At 38.2% G+C, this 22,960-nt stretch overlaps 3 protein-coding genes across 3 annotated transcripts; 1 reads left to right on the plus strand and 2 right to left on the minus strand.

The window, feature by feature from the left end:
* Positions 1-934: 934 nt before the first annotated feature.
* GCK72_009213 (uncharacterized protein) lies at positions 935-7,284 on the minus strand (the record flags this gene model as incomplete). Its single annotated transcript, XM_053727267.1, has 7 exons — positions 935-1,091; positions 2,168-2,853; positions 3,546-3,805; positions 4,167-4,256; positions 4,742-5,258; positions 5,828-6,280; positions 7,258-7,284. The coding sequence occupies 7 exons, from the start codon at positions 7,282-7,284 to the stop codon at positions 935-937; spliced, it is 2,190 nt and encodes a 729-aa protein (XP_053586844.1).
* A 79-nt stretch (positions 7,285-7,363) lies between these two features.
* GCK72_009214 (uncharacterized protein) lies at positions 7,364-9,043 on the plus strand (the record flags this gene model as incomplete). The annotated part of the gene is made up of 3 exons (XM_053727268.1): positions 7,364-7,653; positions 7,704-8,394; positions 8,741-9,043. The coding sequence occupies 3 exons, from the start codon at positions 7,364-7,366 to the stop codon at positions 9,041-9,043; spliced, it is 1,284 nt and encodes a 427-aa protein (XP_053586845.1).
* Positions 9,044-9,796: 753 nt separating this feature from the next.
* On the minus strand, positions 9,797-22,810 carry GCK72_009215 (uncharacterized protein; the record flags this gene model as incomplete). The annotated part of the gene is made up of 11 exons (XM_053727269.1): positions 9,797-10,105; positions 11,631-11,977; positions 12,701-13,003; positions 13,687-13,789; positions 15,136-15,482; positions 16,807-17,410; positions 18,060-18,242; positions 18,286-18,423; positions 19,175-19,678; positions 21,764-22,048; positions 22,796-22,810. The coding sequence occupies 11 exons, from the start codon at positions 22,808-22,810 to the stop codon at positions 9,797-9,799; spliced, it is 3,138 nt and encodes a 1,045-aa protein (XP_053586846.1).
* Positions 22,811-22,960: the final 150 nt, after the last annotated feature.

Raw genomic sequence — 22,960 nt, forward strand, 5'->3', positions numbered from 1 at the left:
TGGTTACTTCACTTTTATAATTTTCCCTCAAAAATATATTTAAAAACGTTTCAAAACGTTCTGAAAATACCACTATTTGAACATTTAAAAATAAATAATATAAATCAGTATTCATTTCTTCTATCAAAAAAAAAGAGAAGTCTGTAAATAAATAATGGAGTGAAAAATGTCTCCATCCAAATAAATGATAACTAATAAATCAGCGAAAAAGGAGAAATTAAAAATGAATTGCATAAAAACTGGTGTGAAGCAAAAAGAAAAACCGATGAAAATACTAAAAATGGTACGAATAATAATAGAAAACAGGCGAAAAATCAACGGAAATTGTGGGAAAACATGGAGAACAAGAAGACGAATGGAAATCAAATTGTATATTACAAAAGAGAAAAAAACAAGGAGTTAACTGAAAAAAAAGAAACTGAAATTTAGAAAAAAAATAGGAAATAATTGAGTTAAAAGGGGGTGAAATCGGCTAGAAAATTGGTTTTTTCAGGAGAAAATTGTTGGAAAAATATAGATTTTTGAACAAAAAATGGCATTTTTATGCGGATTTTGAGACAATCTTCGGATTCAAAATCAACCAAAATGACGATTTTCAGCCGAAATTTACTCAAAAAATTTGATTTTCGGGCTGAAAAATGTCCTAAATCCCCGAAAACAGCCATTTTAACAAAAAAAACCCAATTTCCTCCGATTTTTGCAAAAAACTAAAGCACAAAAAAGTTATAAGTCAGTGTGATGTGGGCGTGGCCAAATTGTGATACAAATACCAGTTTCAAAAAAAGGGGCGTGGCCTGTAAGGGGGCGTGGTTAGTAGAACTAAATGGGGTAAAACTAAAAAGAAAACAAGGAAAAAATAAGATATTGAGGAGGGAAAGAGAGAGGACTGTGTACATATGGGAAAGGAGTCAGAAGGGGCGGAGCTTGCGGGATCCTAGTCGTTAAAAATGGGCGGAGTCGCCGTTCGACGTTTTCCTTGTTGCCGTTGAATAAGGAAATCAGAATAGAGAGTGGTGAGAACGCCGTCTTTGTCAGAGCAAACGTTACGGAACTCGGAGAGAAGATAGTCTTGGAACTTTTCGGAGCATTGTCTGGAAATTGAGAAAAATGTGGATTATGAAGAATTTCGGTGAGGTTTCTGTCTGTGTTCGAAATGTCCGGATGTCCAATTTTGTACTGAATGAAGAGTTGTTTGAGTGCCAGGATGTATTTCTGTATTTCTTATGCAAGTATCTGCCATTTCGTTGATCTGTCTGTCTGTGTGTCCGGAAATCAAAACTACGAGTGTCCAGATGTCCGTCTGTACAGATAGATGTCCGAATCAGGGTTGTTCGAAACAATTTTCGTGCGAAAATTGTTCGAATAGTTTTTGAAAAATTCAAAAATTTTGGAAATTTCTGCTGAAATTTTCAGAAATAGATTTTTCGATTTTTCCTGAATTTTTTTCTAATTTTGTACTCAAAAACAGGTTTCTGGGGGTCTGCACTTGAAATACTTAAAATTTTCATACAAATTCAGGATTTTTGTTTCCGAAAAACTAATTTTTTCAGACAGTTTTTTTCAGACATTTTTTGTAGGTTTTTTCGATCAAAAATTTCCGAAAAAAAGTATTATTTTTATTCAGTCTGTCTGTACCTCAGCTTGTCTGGATGTCTACTTTTCATTCTGGATTTGTCTTCTTTTTCGAAGGCAAAAACTTCAAAAACCATTTTTTTTCAAAATTTTTTGGCATTTTTCAATTTTTCATTGAAAATGTGACCATTTTTGATGATTTTTTAGAATTTCTGCTAATTCTGAAGTATAGTCGAAAATTCGAATAAAAAATTTCAAAAAATTTGAATTTTGGCGCAAATTATCCGGACCTTGACAAGTATGAAAGTTCTAATTTTTAGTTCACAAAAACTGGAAAAACGACAAAATTTGAGCAATTCGCACAATCCGTTTCCGGATGACCAGAGTTATGTCTGTCTGTGTGTTAAAGTTTCCGGATGTCCAGATGTCCACACTTTTTGAAATCATAAATTCTGGGATTCGGGTTCAGAGAATTCAGAAAAATGAAGAGCTGACGTCTGTTCGTTTTTGCATGTCCTGATGTATATCTGTCTGTCTCTCTGTCTGTCTGGATGTCCGGATGTCCCCCCACATGTCCAGATGTCCCCCCACTCACCCCCTATATCGATTACTAAGCATATGATTCCAAGCCCAATAGAAGAACGGTGGGCGTGTCTTATCCTCGGACAACACCAACGAAATGAACATTCCACCGGCTTGATGAATATAATTCAACGATCTCGTCACTTCTTCCTCCTCCACTTCTTCTGGCTCTGCCTCTTCTATTTTCTTCTCTTCGATGACGTTCTGATGCTCCTCCACGTGCTCCGCCACATGCTCCTGCTCTTCCATGTTCACTTCCTCTTCCACTGGCACCAAAACGGAAGGTTGCGGTGGCGGCACCGGATCCAACAACAAAGTCGGCGACGGACTAGCTAAAACTTTTGCATTTTCAGAAGTGGACGATTCGGTGCGCGGTGAGGAGAAATCATGCTTAACATTACATCCGATATCAATGAATCCGAATCGAAACAGTATTTGAAGGAGGAACTCTTGCTCGTCTTCATGTGTCACAACCCCCTCTCTCATTTGAATTCTTATCGGACAACGAAGAGGATTCGAATGAGTGTCCTGAGCCAAAGCGAATGGATCTTCGGGTACTGGATACAGTGACATTCCCTGTTTTGATGCCTTGTTGAACCATGATTGGACTGTGTCTGCCACCGTTTGTCCAGTTGCCATCACCCATTTCATTGTGAAACGGAATGCTGTGTCCGGATAGAACCAGTGGTCGTATGTTATCTGGAAATGGGGAGCAGTTTGTGAGTGAGAAACGCGGGGAAAGCGCGCCAGAATTTCGTGAAAAAGTCAAAGATGTGCTATATTCAAGGGGATAAGATAAAATCATCGGAATTTTTCTGTTAAAAAAAGCGTTGGAGGCACGCCAGGAAAAAGGTTTTCCAGTTGTAAAACACGTCAAAGGTGCGCCAGAGACTGTTACGGTTGGAAATCGAGATTTTTCGGTAAATTTTCCAGTAGAAAATCAGATTTTAACGAAATCGCGTCAAAGGTGCGCCAGATGTCGCTGAAAAGATTTTTTTCAGAATTTTCTTTAAAAGTCTATACCATGTCCAAGTTGAATACATGAAAATCTGAATTTTTGTTCAAAAAATCGTCGCAGGCACGCCAGGAAAACGTGTTCGGGTCGAAAAGCGAGTCAAAGGTGCGCCAGGCGACAGTCTGTTTTTGATTGAAATTTCATAAATTTTCAAGCCAAATATTTACTTTTGGGGAAATTCGAGTCATAATCAATCGAATATTAACAAAAGCGCGTCAAAGGTGCGCCAGACGGAAGTCCGTTTTTCGTTCGAAATGTGTGAAATTTCACCCATTTTCAAGAAAAATCATCACTAATTAGGAAATTCGATTCAGAAGACCACTTTCAGCCATTTTATTCCAATTTTTTCTCAATTTCCATCCCTCTAGACACTCACCCTAGTCCACTCTCCAAGTGGTGCATCTGGTGACGCCGGTGCCAATTCCATATCAATATTTCCTTGAAGTGACCAAACACACTCAGTCTCATCTTCACTACATATCGCATCCTTGTACTCGACCATCATAAATCTCGACACTTTGACACCTTTCGGATTGTTATCGGGTTCACAGATATAGCACAATTGGAAGCCGTATTGAGATTTGTATCTTGAAGTCGACGATTTGAACAGAGATGATTCCGAACCGTGTTTTCCTTCTGTACCTTATTGAGCGGTGATTTTTTAGTTCTTTGGGAAAGGGGGGGATGGGGGAAACGCATAATTGTCAAGACCCGGCCTTAAAAAAATGACCCTTTTTTTGAAAATTTTGAAATTTTTCATTGAAAAAATGACAATTTCTGAGGATTTTTCAGAATTTCATTTAATTTTGAATCGAAAATTTGACTTTTTCGCGAAAAATCAAAAATTTCCCGGGCCGGTCCTTGACAAGTATGGGTAAACGAGGGGAATTGGAGGGTGTATAGGACATCCGGATATTCAGTCTGTCTATCCGGATATCCGGATGTCCTCCTACACTCTCCAAAACCCTCCGTTAGTGATTTTTTGGAAATAACGTACTTGTCGTGATAATCTGAAGATATTTGGCTTCCTCGACACGTCGAATGTAGTTCATAGCGCGACGACGACTTGTGATTCCTTCCACGTTGTCTGAAATATATTGGGAAAATTAAAGGTCCTAGATTCGTTACGTTAGGTTCCATGATCTACAGTAATCTATGACTAGACAAGTCCCACCCAGTCACTCTTTGGACATCCGGACAGACGGATTTACGGACAGAGTTCCGAAGTAAGAGATTCTCTATGATCGGACATCTGGACATACAGATTAAAACCTAATTTTAGCGAATCTTGTTCATTTTTCGACTCAAAACGATTAGATTAGAAAATTCCTCTTTTTTTCTTTTTTTCTTCCATGTCTGTTAGGATTCCCAGATTTGCGGATATCTAATTTCTAAGACACATATCTCATTGAGTTTGTGTACAGTTTTTCTCAAACTTGGCACAATTATAGAGTTAATTACCCTCCTTCAGATGCACCAAACAGACCTTCGATATAATTGCAGCCTTTTGTCGGTCAATTACACCACATTTTGATTTGTTCATTCCCAAATTTGCAAAACTTTCAAACTCACATCTCAACCAAAGTGCAAAATCGTAGATGACAAACATATTCTTGGGATGAATCACCGTCAACTGCCTCTCATTTGTACTTCCCAATCCAACGTAAGCAGTCGCTTTGAATGCTTCCATCACATATTTAATCGTCGCATCGTCCTTCTTCAACTTGGGCGATCTCTCTTTCAAATCTCTCGGATCCGGTGGTATCCTAGAGTACTGTAGCTTATTCATCAACAATAACAGTTTCGTGAGTCTCGAATACCATGCTTCGTTTGGCGACTCGAATTCTTTCGGATCTCGAAACTCGATTCCCTTTCCTTCCGCCTGCTTTTCGGTTAGTTTTGTTTTCAGAATGTCAGTTGGATGGAATACGACGAGGAATGTGGCGGAGAAGCATTTATTCGTCTCCGAGTAGAGATTATCGTCGAATATATTCTTGAACGCAGCGTCGAAACTCGACCAAACAAGTTTGTCGAGGTTGTGATGACGGAGACGTGTGGCACTTTTTTCGTACGTCTCGGCGTCGGGAACCTGGAATAGAGATAGAGGAGTGATTGGATATGACTGAAAAATAGCTGAAATTTCGATAAGGAATTTGAGGCTGAAAATATAAGAATTTGATCCAGCAATTGCTATTCTACTAGAAACTAAATGAAAAATGGAGTTGAACCATTTTTCCATCGAATTTCAGCATAAAAGAGAATGACGCGCCGAAGGCACGCCAGTTTCGAACGAAACTCATAAACTGTGAACTATTATCAGAAGGTCAGTGAGCAATTTCAAAAAAAAATGCAGGCTGAAAATAAGATGTCGGTTCAATATCTGAACCCGAAACTAGAAATTTTCTGAAAATTGGAGGTATTCAATGCTGATGATAACAAAAAATGTGTAATTTTCTAAATTTTTCGATCGAATTTCAGCGAATTTTGAGTAAAATAATAAAGATAAACGCGCCAAACGCACGCCAGTTTCAGAATTTTTTCTCGAATACAATTTAGAAATTTTATCATTTACAGCCACTTTTTCGGCAATTTTAGACCAGTTTTCGCGCCAAAGGTGCGCCAGATTTGGGGATTTTCCGAAATTCATTCTAAAATTACCTGAAAATAATAGGAATAAGTCGTGTTATAGTACTTCGAGTTGAGTTCATCATCAAACGCATCCTTCTCAAAATGAACAACTGGCGACGAAACGGGCGCCGGTGCATCGTCATGGCAATCCGATTGTTGGGATGTAGACGGTTCGTCTTCCCTTCGGAATACCGACGGCCTCTCACACCATCCATCGAATCCGGGGACGAAATCTGGAGGCCCTTCTATCGGACGGTAACTAACAACAAAGATATTTGCAGTCTCCTCGTCAAAGTGCAATCTCTGATAGTATTTGTTGAAAGAGAGCACACATTCACAGTCTTGAGGTCTCTGACGATTTTTTGCTTTTTCACGTTCACGTTCTTCTTTCGTTTTTGGGAAGGATGGAATGGTTTGTTTCTTGACTGCTTCGACACGAGAACCCTTCTTTGCGGCTACTTCACACGACACTTCGACTAGACTCTGAAATTAAAAATTTGGGTTCAAAATGACTGATTTAAAAAAATCAAATCTTAATATTCGTTCGGATCATTTAACCAAGAGTTAATTATTTTTAGATTTTCAGATAATGAATAACAATATCTGTATCGTAAGAGCAGTTCTATGTGTGGTTTCATAAAAATGAATGTGGACACTGAAAAAATGTTGAGAATTTGAATTTAGAATCGAGGTGAGTTACAGTAACATAGGTTATGAAATTTGGCCGTTTTCAGTTTAAATCGTCCAATTTGTAGAAGGTGTTAAGATACTTCTGATTGTCACACCTAGCAGGATTTTAATGAATTATACAGATCAAAAGTTGAACTTCATTTTTACAGTTGACAACTTTTTTGTACGAGCACTTCCTAGCAAGTTACATATCGACAAAGTAATTTCTTCACCAAATCGACCCATTTCAGTGTAAAATAGTGTGATTTTTGAGCTGTCATTTTAAAATGACCATAACTCTCTAGAGAGTGTTTGTACAAAAAAGTTGTCAACTACAAAAATTAAGCTGTACCTTCGTTCTGTATAATTCATTAAAAATCTACTTGATGGTTCAACCAGTATTACCATGACACAATCTCAAAGTTTGACAATTTCAACTGAAAACGGCCAAAGTTGACAACTTTTTGAACGGTACTGTAAGTGACCCTGCTTCATGTTCCCAAGAAAATGTTGAACCAAATCTTATTTAGTTTTCGAAACACCTAGAATACATTTGGCGAGATAAATCCTGAGATCGTGAAGGATACAGTATACAGTATACTGCATACAACTATTCACTATCTTGAATATCTCGAATAATTTTACAATTCGTGATGACTAAAAGAGAACAGATAAGTATATGATATATCGTATACTACAGATAGCAATCTCGATTCTAGAATATGTCATCATCCAAAACTTTCCCAGAAGGAGCCATAAAGGGGGCGGAGTCAGCCGCAGACTTCTCTTACTGTACCTTTAGTCAGTCTTCTCCTCATTCAATGATTCATTCTTACCCTCCTTTCCCTTTTCTCTCAACTCTCCCCTAATTCTGATTTTCGACTTTCTTTCCAGAAAATGCCTCAATTCAAACCAAACGCTATTCAATCCATCCTCTACTACCTTCATCATCAAGGACACTCCGTCGATTCAGCACTCACTGAGATTCAGAATCTCACGGAGACCCAGGAGATCAGCCGAGACGATGTGGAGAAGTTTTTTGAGAAGATTCAGAAGGGAGAATGGAATATCAGAATGGAGGAACGAAAGCAGACGGAGAACAAGATGAAGTTAGATGATTCTCCAATTTCGAGAATGCCACATTTGATCTACGAACAAATTTTGGAGAAATTGGATTTGGAGTCGAGGTGAGTAACGGTTTGTCACATGATACATCTAACATTTATCAGTTTTTCAGACTGAAACTGAGCCAGACGTCTCATCTCTTCCGAAACATTGTCAATACCACCCGTACCAACATGAAAAAGTTCACGTTCGTCTACTCTCTCAAATATGTTCAATTCTCCATCGACGACGATTTCTGTGTGAAATTAGAGAATGTGAGAGATGGATGTATCGTTCGGAACAAAGTCAAAGACACATTTTGGCTCATTAAAAATGAAAAATTCAATGATTTGGCTGAAATTCTTTTCAACTCAATCATGAGTCAGGAGAATCTTCGAATCGAAGAATTCCGCATACTGGAGCATGACATGACCACGAAAAACTATGAGGAAATTGATGGTCTTGAAGAATACGTGCACATCTTAAACAATACCAGTGGCCCTATCATCCATAGTATTAGTAGCGTGTTGCAGTCTCGAGAGACTCAACTCAAAGTGATGAAATTCTCGGCGAAGTGTCTTTGGTGTGGAATTCTTGACGAACTGCTTCCAACCTTCGATCCAAACATCTTAAAGTCCATCAAGTACGAAGATAACTGCGATGACACCGAAGTCGCGTTCTATGATTATCCTCAATTCAAGAATGTAACTTCATTTTCATGTGACAGTACCGAGATTGTGAATGAACTCGATGGTTTTCTTGAATTCAATAACTGCGACATCAGAGTTAAGCTAGCGTCAGATACAGTTTTGGGTGTTATGGAGGTAAAACAATTACTGATTTCTGGGGATGGAACGTGACCTATATCATTGGAAAGCTGAGAAAACGCTGACTCCAAATATGTATTCAGTTTTTGCCCTCGAGTCAAGATATTCGAGAAAAAACAAGATCAAATTTCGGAAAAATGACAAACTTTTGCCTTTCTGACAAATAATTCTCTGTTTCCGAGATTTGGCCTTCTTTTTCTCGAATACCAGACCTCGAGGGCAAAAACAGAATATATATTTGAAATCAGTGTGATCTCAGCTTTCCAATGATATAGGTTATAACTCCACGGCCACTCGGAGGTCTTCCCTGATCAGTTCTTTTTGACCAAACCACTATTTTCAGGAACTTCTACAAAACCCTAATCTTCAACAATGGAAAGCGAAGCATGACCATTATAAAGATGAAGAACTAAAAGATATCAAAGAGGCTCTTGGCATCCCCACTGACATCACTGATATCGTCTGGAAACATTTCGACTATCCGAATGGCAATGAAAAGAAACTGTCGGTTTGTGTCACAACGAACGAAATCTGGTTCAAGGGACCAAAATATTTGGAGGAAGAGAAAGACAAAGAGGACGACAACACAGCTTTCGAATTGGAAAACTATAAAGAATATCCAATTTGGTGGGAGGAGACTGATTAATCATTTCTGAACATAGATTTGTTCATAACTCTGAAAAACCGACTTTAATAAATGATTAATATTTGAAATTCTTGTGGAAAATAGTAGCCGGTAGAAACAAATAGAAAATTGTAGTAATTTTCTTGAAAGGGGACACCGGTATTCCAAAAAATTGAAACTTTTTATATGAATCGACTCAGAATTTTGTAGAAAAGAGTAAAGTCTCTTGAAGCCTTGCTAAAAATGACATCTTTGATCCCATTTTTAGTAGATTGTTTTTCATTTTTAGCTGAAAAATGCTCGAAAAACTGAAAAGTGAAAAACGGTCCTAATTTTCCGATTTTCGGATCAAAATGACAATTTCAAGCCAATATTATTCATTTTCAACTAATTGTAATAACTTTTTTTAGGTGAAAAACACTAAAAAATTGCCGATTTTCGGCTCAAAATGACTTTTTCTGATGAAAAAGGCCTTTTTTTAATTTTAAGTTTCTCAACGATTTTCTAGGGGTTACCGTATTCTTCTAGAATTGATAGATCTCAGAAACACAAAGATGAAGTTTAGAAACCACAATTTTTCAGCGGACAAGATAAAGAAAAACGTTGAAGGCGCGCCAGATGCACCATTTTTGACCATTCTTAGTTTCTGACAATGGAATTAAAGGCATCATTAATCCCAGCGATTATCAGATGAGAAATGTCTTACTGAAAAACGCGCCCCAGTATATATCATCAGGTCATTGTTCCAATTTTCACTGAAATTTCTCTGAAAACTCAGCTAAAAAAGGCACAAACCTTATCCAACAGAACAATCTGATATCCTCTCTGTAACCTCTGCAGAATCATTTGCTCATAAATCATTCGAGTCATCGAAACCTTCTCCGTTTTATCACGAACTCGACGGAATCCTCCGCCACTCGGTCCACCGCCTCCGACGACTTGATGTCCACTGACTTCCGAATGAAAACTTTCAATCAATTCTGGAGATTTGATTTCAGGCGGCGCATCCGACTGTGCCGACGTAACACTTCTCACTTCTTCGTGTTCGTATAAACCGCTTCGGTAGTTTTCTGTCGTTTGGTCCTGCAAAAATTATCCATTTTTCGTTAAAAAAATTTTTAAAACAAAATTCAAGAAAACTGTCTGAAAAAATGAGTTTTTCGGAATCAAAATTCTATAATTTGTATACATAAGTGTTTCAAGGACAGACCCCCTCAGAAACGCCTCTCTGTATTTCCCGAGTACGGGAGCATAAAGGCCACATTAATTTTTCAGAATTTTGTAGACCACGTGAGGTCAGGGAGGTTTTTTTCTCACCGCGTGTTTCCCACTTTCTTGTTCATTACCAATTATTCCGCTTGCCATGGAATGTGAATTTCAACGAACAGACGCCCAGAAGCTTGCTCTCACCCCGCGCATTGGCTTAGAACCCTGGAAGTAGCGATTACCTTAAAACATGGACACCCTGGAGCTTGCTCTCGCTCCGCCCCTAGGCTCAGCACCCTGGAAGTAGTGATTACCTTAAAACTGGGACGCCCAGAAGCTTGCTCTCGCTCCGCCTCTTGGCTCACGACCCCCGGAAGTAGCGATTAACTTTAAATAGGGACCCTCGGAAGCTTTCTTTTCCCTCCTACTCTCTTTTTATCTATTTGTATACCTCAATTTAGTGAACTCAATAACCGCTCGCACAAAATTTTGCTTCAAATCTAACAGCGGGATAACTGAAAACTCAAGTTTGGTATCGGGAACATTTTCTATCACGTAAAATTCTTGGAAATGAAAAAATGTATTCGAAAAGTGTTTTCCGGGGCTCACGTATATCATTTTAATTATAATTTTTATTTCAAAACTTGGCCGTTATGCTCCCGTACTCGGGAATTACGGGTGCGCCTCAGAAACCTGTATCAGAGCACAGAATTGTTGCAAAATTTCGGAAAAAATCGAAAAATCACTATTTTTGATACTTAATTTTTGAAAATTTTCGAACGGTTTTTTCGAAAACTATCCGAAAATTTCAATTCTTTTATTTTTTGCACTGAAAATGCAGTATTTTCAGGTTTTCAGACGTCGCAATGGATGTCCCATCCATCAGAATTGTGTAAAATTAAATTCTCTATCGAATGAGCCACAAAACGAGAATTTTGATAAGAAATTGACATTTTTTATACAGAAAAACCGATTTTCAGAAAAATGAGATTTTCAGTGTATAAATTTTTGGCAGAAAACAGTTTCAACCGAAAATTTCACATAATGTACTCAAGGAGCCTTTGAAACTGTTGAAATTTTCAGAAAAATATATATTGGCTGAAATTGCTGAAAATCTCATTTTTCTGAAAATCGGTTTTTCTGTATCAAAAAAGTCAATTTCTGACTAAAATTCACGTTTAATGGCTCATTCGATAGAGAATTTATTTTCTACAATTCTGATGGATGGGACCCTTTTTTCATCCATTCCGACGTCTGAAAACCTGAAAATATTGTATTTTCAGTGTAAAAAATAAAAGAATTGAATTAAAACGTGAAAGAATTGGCTTCACGTTTCTTGCAGTTCTTTTTCGCAGTGTGGGAGACCGTGCGCCGTAAAATGTTACCAAAAGTCACTACTCACATCAATCCAAATGCTATAATCATTTCGTACATGTTGTGCCACCAACGCCTGTCCATCCGGGAAGAAATCAGTTGTGATGGGAAGAAGAGCCGACCGGACGAGAGATTTCCAATCAGTTCCAATCTCCATATCGACATTCCATTTCTCCTCTCCCGTCGATCCCCACGCCCAAACTTTGTATTTTTTCGACGTATTTCCCGCAGAATTCGACTTCGATCCGTTCTTATCATCTGATCCAATGACTCCGGAAGCCCCTCGTTTCGTGAGACTTCGTCTGTCGGCGGATAGGGAGAGCTGATCGGGACTCTTGCTCATTGATACCGTTTCCAGGGAGGAGGAGCCGATTTCTGAAGCTGAATGGGGTTAGTCATGTCGATTTACGAAGACTTTGTGTGGTTTTACGAGAATCTTGTGCGGATTTTCGAGATTCTTGTGTGAATTTACGGGATTCTTGTGTCGATTTACGAGAATCTTGTGTCGATTTACGAGAGCATTGTGTGAATTTACGAATAGGTAATGTCAAATTACGAGACAATCTTACGAATATTTAGAGAATCTGATATGAATAAATGAGATTTCTGATAGATTTTCAAGGCACTGAATGTCGATTTACGAGATACTTGTGTGAATTTATGGGAATCTTGTGTCGCTTTACAGGAATCTTCTGTGAATTTACGGGAATCTCGTGTCGATTTACGAGAGTCTTGTGCCAATTTACAAGATTCTGGTGTGAATTTACGTGAATCTTGTGTGAATTTACGAAAATATTGTGTGGATTTACGAGAATGTTGTGTCGATTTACGAGAATCTAGTGTCGATTTACGAGAGTATTGTGTGGATTTACGGGAATCTTGTGTGGATTTACGAGAATATTGTGTAAATTTACGATATGCTTGTGTCGATTTACGAGAGTATTCTGTTTTTACGGGAGTCTTACTGTATCTCTGTATAATTTTACGCAGAAAAATGTTAACAGTCGATTAAAAAACTAGTAGTTTCATTTTGGATATATGTAGATTTACGAAGCTTCTAGTGTAGATTTACGGGGCTTCCCCTCCGTGACCACTTACGAGCAACGTGTCGTTTCTGATCTTCGGGTGCTCCAACTATATGCACAATACTCTGTCCGGACACGAAATGATGTGCCAATTTGGATTTTCCCGAGCTATCCACAGGGAATACATGAATCCATCGCCGTCGATTCGCCGTCACTTGAACAGCAAAATCTTCCGGACGAAACGGATTTATCAATTGTCCATTTTGTCGTTTCCAAACGGCTGTGAAACTTTCGGGATGATTCGCGAGAGTGGTTGTGGAACCTTCGAAAGTTCCACGTCGTGTTGGAGACGTTCCACGGAGTTTGGCGAGGGCCGCTGGAAAGTGGGCGGAGCTTAATTATGTGGACATTTGGATGGATAGAGGGACAGAGGGACAGGCGGTGCGGACATGCGGATGTGTGGTTGTGAGTTTAGGGAAAAGGAAATTTTTTTAAATCCCAATTGTATGATTTTAACCAGCCGAAAACGTGATTTCTGGCAAAATTTCGCTAATGTTCAGTCAGAAATTCAAGAAAAACGGTGAATTTCCGTCCGAAATCCGGGTTTTTGAGTGAAAAACTCATAAAATAAGAGCCAAAAACACTTTTTTTTTGAAAATGAAATATGACGAAAATCAGTAATTTTTGATAAGAAAAGTGATTTTCAGCCGATTTTTGACCAAAAATCGGGAATTTTCAGCTATTTCCAGTCTATTTTCGCTCCAAATCTCAAATTTTCAGTCAAAAATTGGAGAGCTATGACTGAGAACCCAAGATTTTACAAAAAGTTTAAAAAACATCTGTAATATCAGGACAAATATCAGGACAGAAATCGTACTGAAACTGAGGAACTCAAAATTGAGTTTTTGATTGAAAATAATGGTTTTTTGACGAATTTTCTTGGAATTTTTCGGCGATTTTCGTTCAAAATTCCAAAAAAGACAAAGATATATTCATGCAGACACACATAAAAATGCATGCTTATGTACAGTCGGTGGACATGAGGATAATCAGACTTACAGACGGACAATCCAAACTCACACGATCCCACTTCGATTGATCCGATGATTGAACTCGGCGGCATTTTTACAGATTCGTATGAGGCCGAACGAGGTGAGTCGGGCTGAAATTATGGGATGGATTGAAGAGGGGATTTGGGAAAGATTCTGGAGAACATTTGGGTTTGTCTGTACGTGTTTCTGGTGATTTTCGGATGTCTACGATATTGAGTTAAGTGTCTATCTGTATGTCTGTCATAGCTGTCCGATTCGCGAATCTTGTGTCGATTTACGAGAACCCTGTGTGAATTTACGAGATTCTTGGGTAAATTTACGGGAATCTCGTGTCGATTTACGAGATTCTTGTGTGAATTTACAAGGTTCTTGTGTGAATTTACGAGATTTCGTACAACTATGGTGTCTGTTATTTAAATTACTGGTTCCGGCCTGAAATTTGGCCAGATTTTACAAATGTTGTCAATTTTGAGCGAAAATTATGCTGAAATACGCTTTTTGTTAGAAAATTCACTACAAAAAAGAGTCTAAAATCCGGTTAGTTTAGTGCGAAGTTAGGCACATTTTCTCAAAATTCAGTCAGTTTAGATGTGTCTGTTTGTCCAGATGTCCGGAATTGTAAACTGATTTTCTGAAGAATTCAAAAGTTTCTGATTAAAAATTATGATTTTTCGATAAAAACGATTCGAAATTCATCTTTTCTGTCAGTCGATCTGTAATTCCGGATATCCAAAAATGTTCGGATTTCGTTTTCTGTTAGCACGGCAGGCTTGTAACAACCGCGCTCTACCGAAACCAAAGAAACACGTGTGTGAAATTGAGAGACTCAGAGAAAAAGAGACATTTTTCAAGGAGATTTCAGTGGAGCGCAGCTGTAGGAACTGCGCCGAGCTAATAGGATTCCAAATAATTTTATTTGAAAAATTTGATATTTTTGCACAATTTAAAGCAAAAAACTCGTTTATTTCAGATGCTTTCAAATCCGGAATGTATATCTGTGTGTCCGAATCTCCGGCTGTCCTAAATCTATCTATATATCCAGATGTCTTCACTCAGTGCATTATTAGTCATATTTCACCGCATCTCAAATTTCGCCAAAAACTTTTCAATTTTTTGGAACAAAAACTATTAGCTCGGCACAGTTCTTACAACTGCGCTCCGCCGCAAACGAGAGAGTATCGACGAGAGACGCAGAGTTTTTTCTCGCACCAACACAAATTTTCACAGTTTTTGACCTATTATCGCATTTTTTCAAAGTATTTTCTGTAAATTGTTATGAAATATTGCGAAAATATGTAATAAAAAAAATCTGTGTAAATCAGTGTTGGCGAGAGAAAAAACTCTGCGTCTCTCGCCCATACTCTCTCGTTTGCGGCGGGGCGCAGTTGTAAGAGGGTTGGACTGCTAATATAAAAAAGAAATTCCTTTTCAAAAAACAGCAAAAAAACACACTCACCATGGGCTCAAACGAAAAGCCTACCCTTGTATTGGTTGTCCACGAGGAGTTCGAGTGATTACTAACAAGAGGTGGAAGTGTTTTATAGGGAGACGGTTTCTGAATTTCTCTCGCCGCTGAGACCGGCCGAACGGACACGGACAAAGGGGGCTCTCGACGGATCTCCCGTCCGTTGGCCATGTCGCTTTTCGTCTCGTCACGGGGGCGGAGCTTCTTTCGTTTCGTTTCACTTTGAGATGACGTGGATACTGGCGGTGGAAAGGGTTCTGGTGCCGCGGGCGGAGCATCTTCGAACATTGGAGTCGCATCGTTTTGGAAAAAATCGTCATGAAACAGTTGTTTGTTTCCTGTAAATTTGATTGAAAAAATTCGTTTTTGGGATGGAATGAGGATCTGGCGTGTCTGAGGCGCCTGAATAGACATTTTCAATAATTCGAAAGAAGTCTGGCGCACCTGCGACGCGTTTTCAACAGAAAATTGAATACGCCATAAAATACGTGGCTGGCGCGCCTGGGACGCGTTTTTTAACCAAAAGTGTTAGTTTCGAGACAGTATGAATTTGTCTCAGATACAAAAAATACGCATCTTCTAGAAAACGCACCGAAGGTGCACCAGACTGAATGATTTTACTGAAAATATGTTTTCTACAGTAAAATATGAAGAAATTTATTATTTTTTTAATAAAATTTTATTAAAAATCTACCGTGAATTTTTCACCTGCGCGAGTTTCTAACTACTGGAAAACGCGTCTTAAATGAGTGTAATCATGACTAGAACCCGATCAATATGAATTAATCCTGGAAAACTACAGTAAACCTAGAAAACTACAGTAATCCTTTAATCTACAGTAATCCTTCAAACTACAGTAATCTTTCAAACTACAGTAAACCTAGAAAACTACAGTAATCCTTTAAACTACAGTAATCCTTTAAGCTACAGTAATCCTTCAAACTACAGTAATCCTTTAAACAACAGTAACCTTTTAAGATAAAGTAATCCTTCAAACTACAGTAATCCTTTAAACTACAGTAATCCTTTAATCTACAGTAATCCTTCAAACTACAGTAATCTTTCAAACTACAGTAAACCTAGAAAACTACAGTAATCCTTTAAACTACAGTAATCCTTTAATCTACAGTAATCCTTCAAACTACAGTAATCTTTCAAACTACAGTAATCCTTCAAACTACAGTAATCCTTTAATCTACAGTAATCCTTTAAACTACAGTAATCCTTTAAGCTACAGTAATCCTTCAAACTACAGTAATCCTTTAAACAACAGTAACCTTTTAAGATAAAGTAATCCTTCAAACTACAGTAATCCTTTAAACTACAGTAATCCTTTAATCTACAGTAATCCTTCAAACTACAGTAATCTTTCAAACTACAGTAAACCTAGAAAACTACAGTAATCCTTTAAACTACAGTAATCCTTTAATCTACAGTAATCCTTCAAACTACAGTAATCTTTCAAACTACAGTAATCCTTCAAACTACAGTAATCCTTTAATCTACAGTAATCCTTTAAACTACAGTAATCCTTTAAGCTACAGTAATCCTTCAAACTACAGTAATCCTTTAAACAACAGTAACCTTTTAAGATAAAGTAATCCTTCAAACTACAGTAATTCGTCAAACTACAGTAATCCTTCCCCACCAAATCCACCGAACCTTTCATCTCTTCCTCCAGCTCTTGTTCCTTCTTCTTGTTCTTCTCCATCTCTCCTCCTCCTCCATCCGACGACTTCTCGGGTGAATCCAATGGATCTGGCCCAGTCAATCCAAGTATCTCTCTCACTAACTTCCGTCCGACTCTCGGTGCATTTATCAACACTTTCGACTCCTCATTCGCTTCTTCTTTCGGTAGTAACTGAATCGATGCACACACTGCGGCGAGTTTCGCCTCGTCGAATTTCCGATAGAACTCTTCGCCTCTCTCAATTTCAGTCTTCGTCGTTCCCATCATCATCTTTTTCGGCGCCGATAAAACATCAGCTGGCAATTGGATACGTGGCCGGAATGTCGTTGAGATAGCCGTTCGTCGAGCCATTCGATAATACGAGTAATTCATCCAATGCGGAATAAAATATTCACAACGTGTGTCGGTTTGTCCGACGATCGGATGAAAGACGAAAAGGGGGACCGCGTGAAGGGGTTGCTCGCCAAGACATACCATATCCAGTGAGATTCCCATGTCAATTACACGTTGTTTTGTGAGACCAACGAGATCTCGATCGACGTGGAGGACACCGTTTCCCGGGGTGACGAAGATGATCTGGAAATGAGGAATTAAAGTTTGAAATGTCGGTATGTGCATCGGTTTGTCCGGATGTCCAAATGCCTTTTATTGCATCAAAACTAATCAAAAAACGCGACTAAGGCGCGCCAGATCTAAATGAAATCCAACAACACTGTTCAAGGATTTCTAGATAAATTGGATGTCAGAATTTCCAGGTTTTTTGAAATTTTGTCTGTTCAGATATCTGTTTGTCCGGATATCCGGATGTCCAGAAATGTGAGTGTGAAGGATTCCTGTGTTTCTCAATTTCCATTCTGTCTGTAGTTTAGTCTGAATGTCCGGATGTCTGTCTATCCAATTGTACTCCGGATATCCGAATTCCAGAACATTACGAGTTTTTGAAATTTCAGATGGAAGTCAGATTTGCAGATTCTCAAAAAAAATTTGCAGTGTCTGTCCCTCTCTTTATCTGTCCGGATGTCCGAATACTTGTCTGCAGGTCCAGATGTCCTTTGCTTTATTTGTTGCCAATTTAGAGACACAGTTTTTGTCGAAAACGCGTCGAAGGTACGCCAGAATTCAAGCAATTCAAGTCTTCCGATTTCTGACAGCAATATTTTCTGAATTTCCTGTCTGTCCTCCTGTCTGTCCATCTATCCATCCCCACATCCAGATATCCTCTTACCTGTTGTCCAGTAGTCTCAAATCGTCGATCCGAATGATACATACTGAACGAGTTCATACTCATATTCACAACTTGCAAAAAATTCCCATCGGCAGCCGTCGAGATCTCAAATTGAACCTGTGGGAGCATATCTTTCAGTTTATCTTGAATTTGGGACGAATACTTGCTGCACCCGACGTTTATCTGAAATTTGTAATGAATTGTGGGTTCAGTGAGGTGGTCCAACCTCTTTCAACTGCTTATCCGCCCAATCCTCATAATGTTCATTCTGGAAGAGTAATCGATAGAAATCCTGATAGTATCGTCCACGATGATCGCATGCACCCTTCATGAACTTCTTCGCCGCGTCGTCTACTCCATTAATCTGGAAAATTGAATGTTTGTCTGTCTGTCCGGATGTCCGATTTTTCGTTGTTTAAACAGATTTTGACAGTGAAAAAGTCGGAAAATCTGGTCTGGATGCCCCGTTGACATGTTTTTTGTCGTTTCAGCTGATTTTCACTACAGAAAATTTGAAAAATCACGGTTTTTTGATAACAAATATAGATTTTATCGATAAAATGTTGAATGTGTTTTTCCTATTGGACATCTATCTGAGGATCCTATTGTTCAGATGTCTGTCTCAATGAAGTTTTGTTCAGATTCTTCAAAAATCTAGATTCTTAGTCATTTCTCCGGTAGCGTTTTCAATTTTTTAGCCTTCCAGAACTCCGGGTGACATCAAAAATCGCCAATCTGTCTGTCCGAATGTCCAAAGACCATGTTCCTGTGAATTTTCATGTTTTTGGATTTTGTATTCCGGTCCGATTTCAGAAAACTACTAGAAATTTTTTTCTTCGAAAACTTCATACCGAAAAATTCCTAAAAATTATTTTTTTTTCGAGAACTTTTGACCGAAATAACCGAAAAATAAATAAAAAATTTGCAAGAAAACTGTCTGAAAAAAATTTTTTTGGAGGCGAAAATCTTGTTTGTATGAAAACGGTAATTACTTCGAAGGCAGTTCCCCAAAACCTGTTTTGAGTACAAAATTAGAAAAAATCGAAAATCACTATTTTTGTTACTTGATTTTTGAAAACTTCAGCAGAAATTTCCAAAATTTTTCGAAAACTCACCGCATACCACCGGGAGCACAAAATAATGGACACATAATGCGTGCATGACTGTTCCTTCCACTTCTGGAACAACTCTGTCAAGAATCCCTTGATACATTTTTCCAGATACAAATCTCCTTGTGGATCCAACTGATTCATCTCAGAACACATTTGAATGAATATGAGTACTGTAGATGAACTGGAACGGAACACAACTCTCGTTTTGTCTGTTACGAAACCACTCCTAACGAGTGATCCCTTCCGCCACATATCCGAAATCCGTGTATTGATATTCATATGACGTTTCTGCTCATCCACATAAGTCATCCGTCCGATTAGACAACTCCGATAACGAAACATATCTGCTCGACTCATATAAAGTTCTCGAAATGTCAATTGAACATTGTCAAGGGATACTGTATCGACGGTCTCCAGAGTGCATGTGACTACTTCGTTTTGTTTCAGAAAGTCGATTCGATTCGTGATGAGACCGGGAGCACCTTTTGCCAGGGAGAGAACGCAAGACTGAAATGAAATGGGATGTAATAGTTATTAGCACGGCACCCCTCTTACAACCGCGCTCTACCAAAACCAAGAAAATTGTGTGCGAAATTGAGAGACTCAGAGAAAAAGAGACATTTTTCAAGGTCATTTCGGTGGAGCGCAGTTGTAAGAAATGTGCCGAGCTAATACCTATGGTTTTGGAATAGAATTTTCTAAATTTTTAAGTTTCGGACGTTCAGAATTCGTTATTTGAGTAACTTTGCATATTTTGAGACATTAACATACCGAAACACCCATAAGTTTTCAGGAGTTGAAAATCTCATTTTTCTTTCATTAGACACGATTTCTTACAAATTCTGGAAATTCAGGTTTGGACTCTTAAAATCATACTTGTTAACCGAGCCGACACGATCCGGCACGTAACTCACTCCAAAATCAATATTCTGAGCTGAAAAATATACCAAAATGTAGATCTTAACGAGATCTATGTCTGTGATCTGCTACGTGCCGGATGGCAAGTCGTTAATGTGCCAAGTGCCGAATAAAATTCTAGCCCGGACCGCGGCCCATTAACGACTGACTAGCCATCCGGCCCGTAGTAGATCACAGATATAGAACTCGCTGGGATCTACATTTTGGTATATTTTTCAGATCACAATATTGAGTTTGAAGAGAGTTACGAGGTGGCTCAAATCGGCCCGGTTAACAAGCATGATTTCAAGAGCCCAAGCTCAAATTTACTTATAGGTTACTATATTCCGGTATGTCAATGTCTTAAAATCTGCAAAAAAACAAAATTCAACACTTTGAAAGAATGGACTTCAGTTTGTCTGCTCGGCTACTTCCCGCAACAGTTACGCAGCATTCACAGCTTTTGCAACAGTTACGCGACAAGATTGCAACAGTTCCACCGCAATTAGGAAAAATCAGAACATATGCAACAGTTACACAGCTTTCACGTCACTGCGACTGATGGTTCCCTTGTTTTTGGGGCATGCACCAGTTGTGCAACAATCTCACAACAGTCGTGCAGCAACTGTATATTCGCTCTAATGCAAATTGGACTTTGGCTGCATTTTTCTTTTTTTTTCCAATGATATTTATTGTCTATTTAACAAGTTTTATCATTTTTCCGACTTATTTTTACTCTATTTTTTGAAAATATTATTTTTCAGAAGAAGAATGTGTTTGGATGGCAAAAACAATTCAGAGAGAGCAGCTGATCAACATTATTCGCCTATTCGATTAAAAAATTTGGACTTTTGAAGCGTTTTCAGTAAGAGATGATATAAAAATGTGAGTTGTTTCCAACCGAATTTCATTGAAATATTCTTTTTCAGTTCTAGAGTCGATGAGCTTGGGGCACCAGACGTCTACAGATAGTAGGAACTTGGAAACTTCATCGACTGTCGGTCACCATGGAATTTCAATGACGTTTCTAAGTGTTTTGTTTTTGCTTTAATTTTTTAAATTTAATATTCTTAAAATAAATATTAATCGTTATTTCTGTTATTCTGTTCACAAATTAACTATACTGATTAGAAACGAGAAGCAATGAGCGCATGCAGCACGCCGGCAGCACTGATGCAACAACTGTGCAGCATTCATGCAACACTTGTGCGCCTCTGATGCAGCAGGCGAGCGGTCCACGAATGACTGCTGCGTTAGTGCTGCGCAACTGTAGCGGAAAGTAGCCGAGTGGTTAAACATTTGGAAGCTTAGACATTCGGATTCTAGATTTCGAACTGTAGAATCATATGAATTCAAAAAATTCGAAATTAATCAGAATCAGAAAAAAAATCTGTAATTATTACAATTTTTTGGAATGGGAAATTTTCAGTTTTTCAATACTAAAAGTCGGGGTCTTGCGACTGAAAATCGCTTAAAAATCCCATTTTTCGGCTGAAAAGCTCATTTTCGGTGGGAGAAATCGGGGTTTTCAGCTGAAACTTAGATTTTTTTCTCCGAATAAAGTTTGCCCAAAAATAAATTTTCAAGGGTTTTTAAGATAAAAAAATTCAGAGTCTTTGGTAATCTATGACTTGGAGTTTCAAGAAATTAAAAATTTCAATTTTCAGAGTTTCTTCTTCTCTAGAATCTGCTTACAATTTCCTCTTTTCCCACCAACGACTTCTTCTTTTCCATACTCTCATTCAACACTTCTCTCCCAACTTCATCCAAGAAATCCGGCCGATCCGCGTGATCGAATCCATACGAATTCCGACAACTCGACGTCGTCCGATGGATACTCGCAGCACTGTTCGTCTTCTTTGATTCCGTCAGAATTGTCGTATCGATTCGAAACGATAACTCATGATTCGTTCCAGTCGTCTCATCTTTTTTTGACACTGTTATGTAACATGGTTTCACGAATGATAGAGAGCTGTCGTGCTGAAAATTATGAATGTCTAGATATCCAGATGTCCGTCTGTCTGTATCTTTATGTTTCCCGATCAGGGCTGTGCGAAAAAATTTTCAGACCAAACGTTTTCAGAGTTTTCGAAGAAATCGTTCGAAAAATTTTAGAATTTTTCAACAATTATGTATCAAAATAGTGATTTTTCGATTTTTGCTGAAATTTTGTGTAATTTTCAGCTCAAAAACAGGTTTCTGGGGGTCTGCACTTGAAATACTTAAAATTTTCATACAAATTCAAGATTTTTGGCTCCGAAAAACTAATTTTTCAGGCAGTTTTCTTGAAATTTTTTTACGAACTTTTCCGTCAAAAATTTTTCGAAAAAAAGAGTACATTGGCTTTTTCAGGCCGAAGTTTTCGAATTTTTTTTCGAAAAGTTTAGACTGAAAAATTTTAACCGAAAAAACCGAAAAATTCGAAAAAAAAGTTTCAAGAAAACTGTCTGGGAAAATGAATTTTTCATAGGCAAAAGTATTTATATATATATTTAGGAAAAACCGAAAAATCACTATTTTGTTACTTAATTTTTGAAAAATTTCAGAACGGTTTTTCCGAAAACTATCCGAATTTTTTTTCGCTCAGCCATGATCCTGATGTCTGTCTGTCTGTGTCTTTGTGTGTCCGGATATCCTAAATTTCCAGAAATTTGGTTTCTTAGATTCCCAGAAGCACAGAATTCCAGATATTTGTCTGTCTGTGTGTCTGTTGTTCCCAAAACTCACTATTAGCACTGCCATGTGCTCCTCCACCTTCTGACAGGTTGGTTTTTTGACCTGAAAATGTAAAATTCAGATTTCTCTCTCTACAAGATCCCCTCTTCCCAGATTTTCAAAAAATACCATTTCGCAGCTCTTTACAAACATGTCAACGACATTGAAACAAAAGAT

The sequence above is a fragment of the Caenorhabditis remanei genome, chromosome III, assembly GCF_010183535.1.
Source record: "Caenorhabditis remanei strain PX506 chromosome III, whole genome shotgun sequence".
NCBI lineage: Eukaryota > Metazoa > Nematoda > Chromadorea > Rhabditida > Rhabditidae > Caenorhabditis > Caenorhabditis remanei.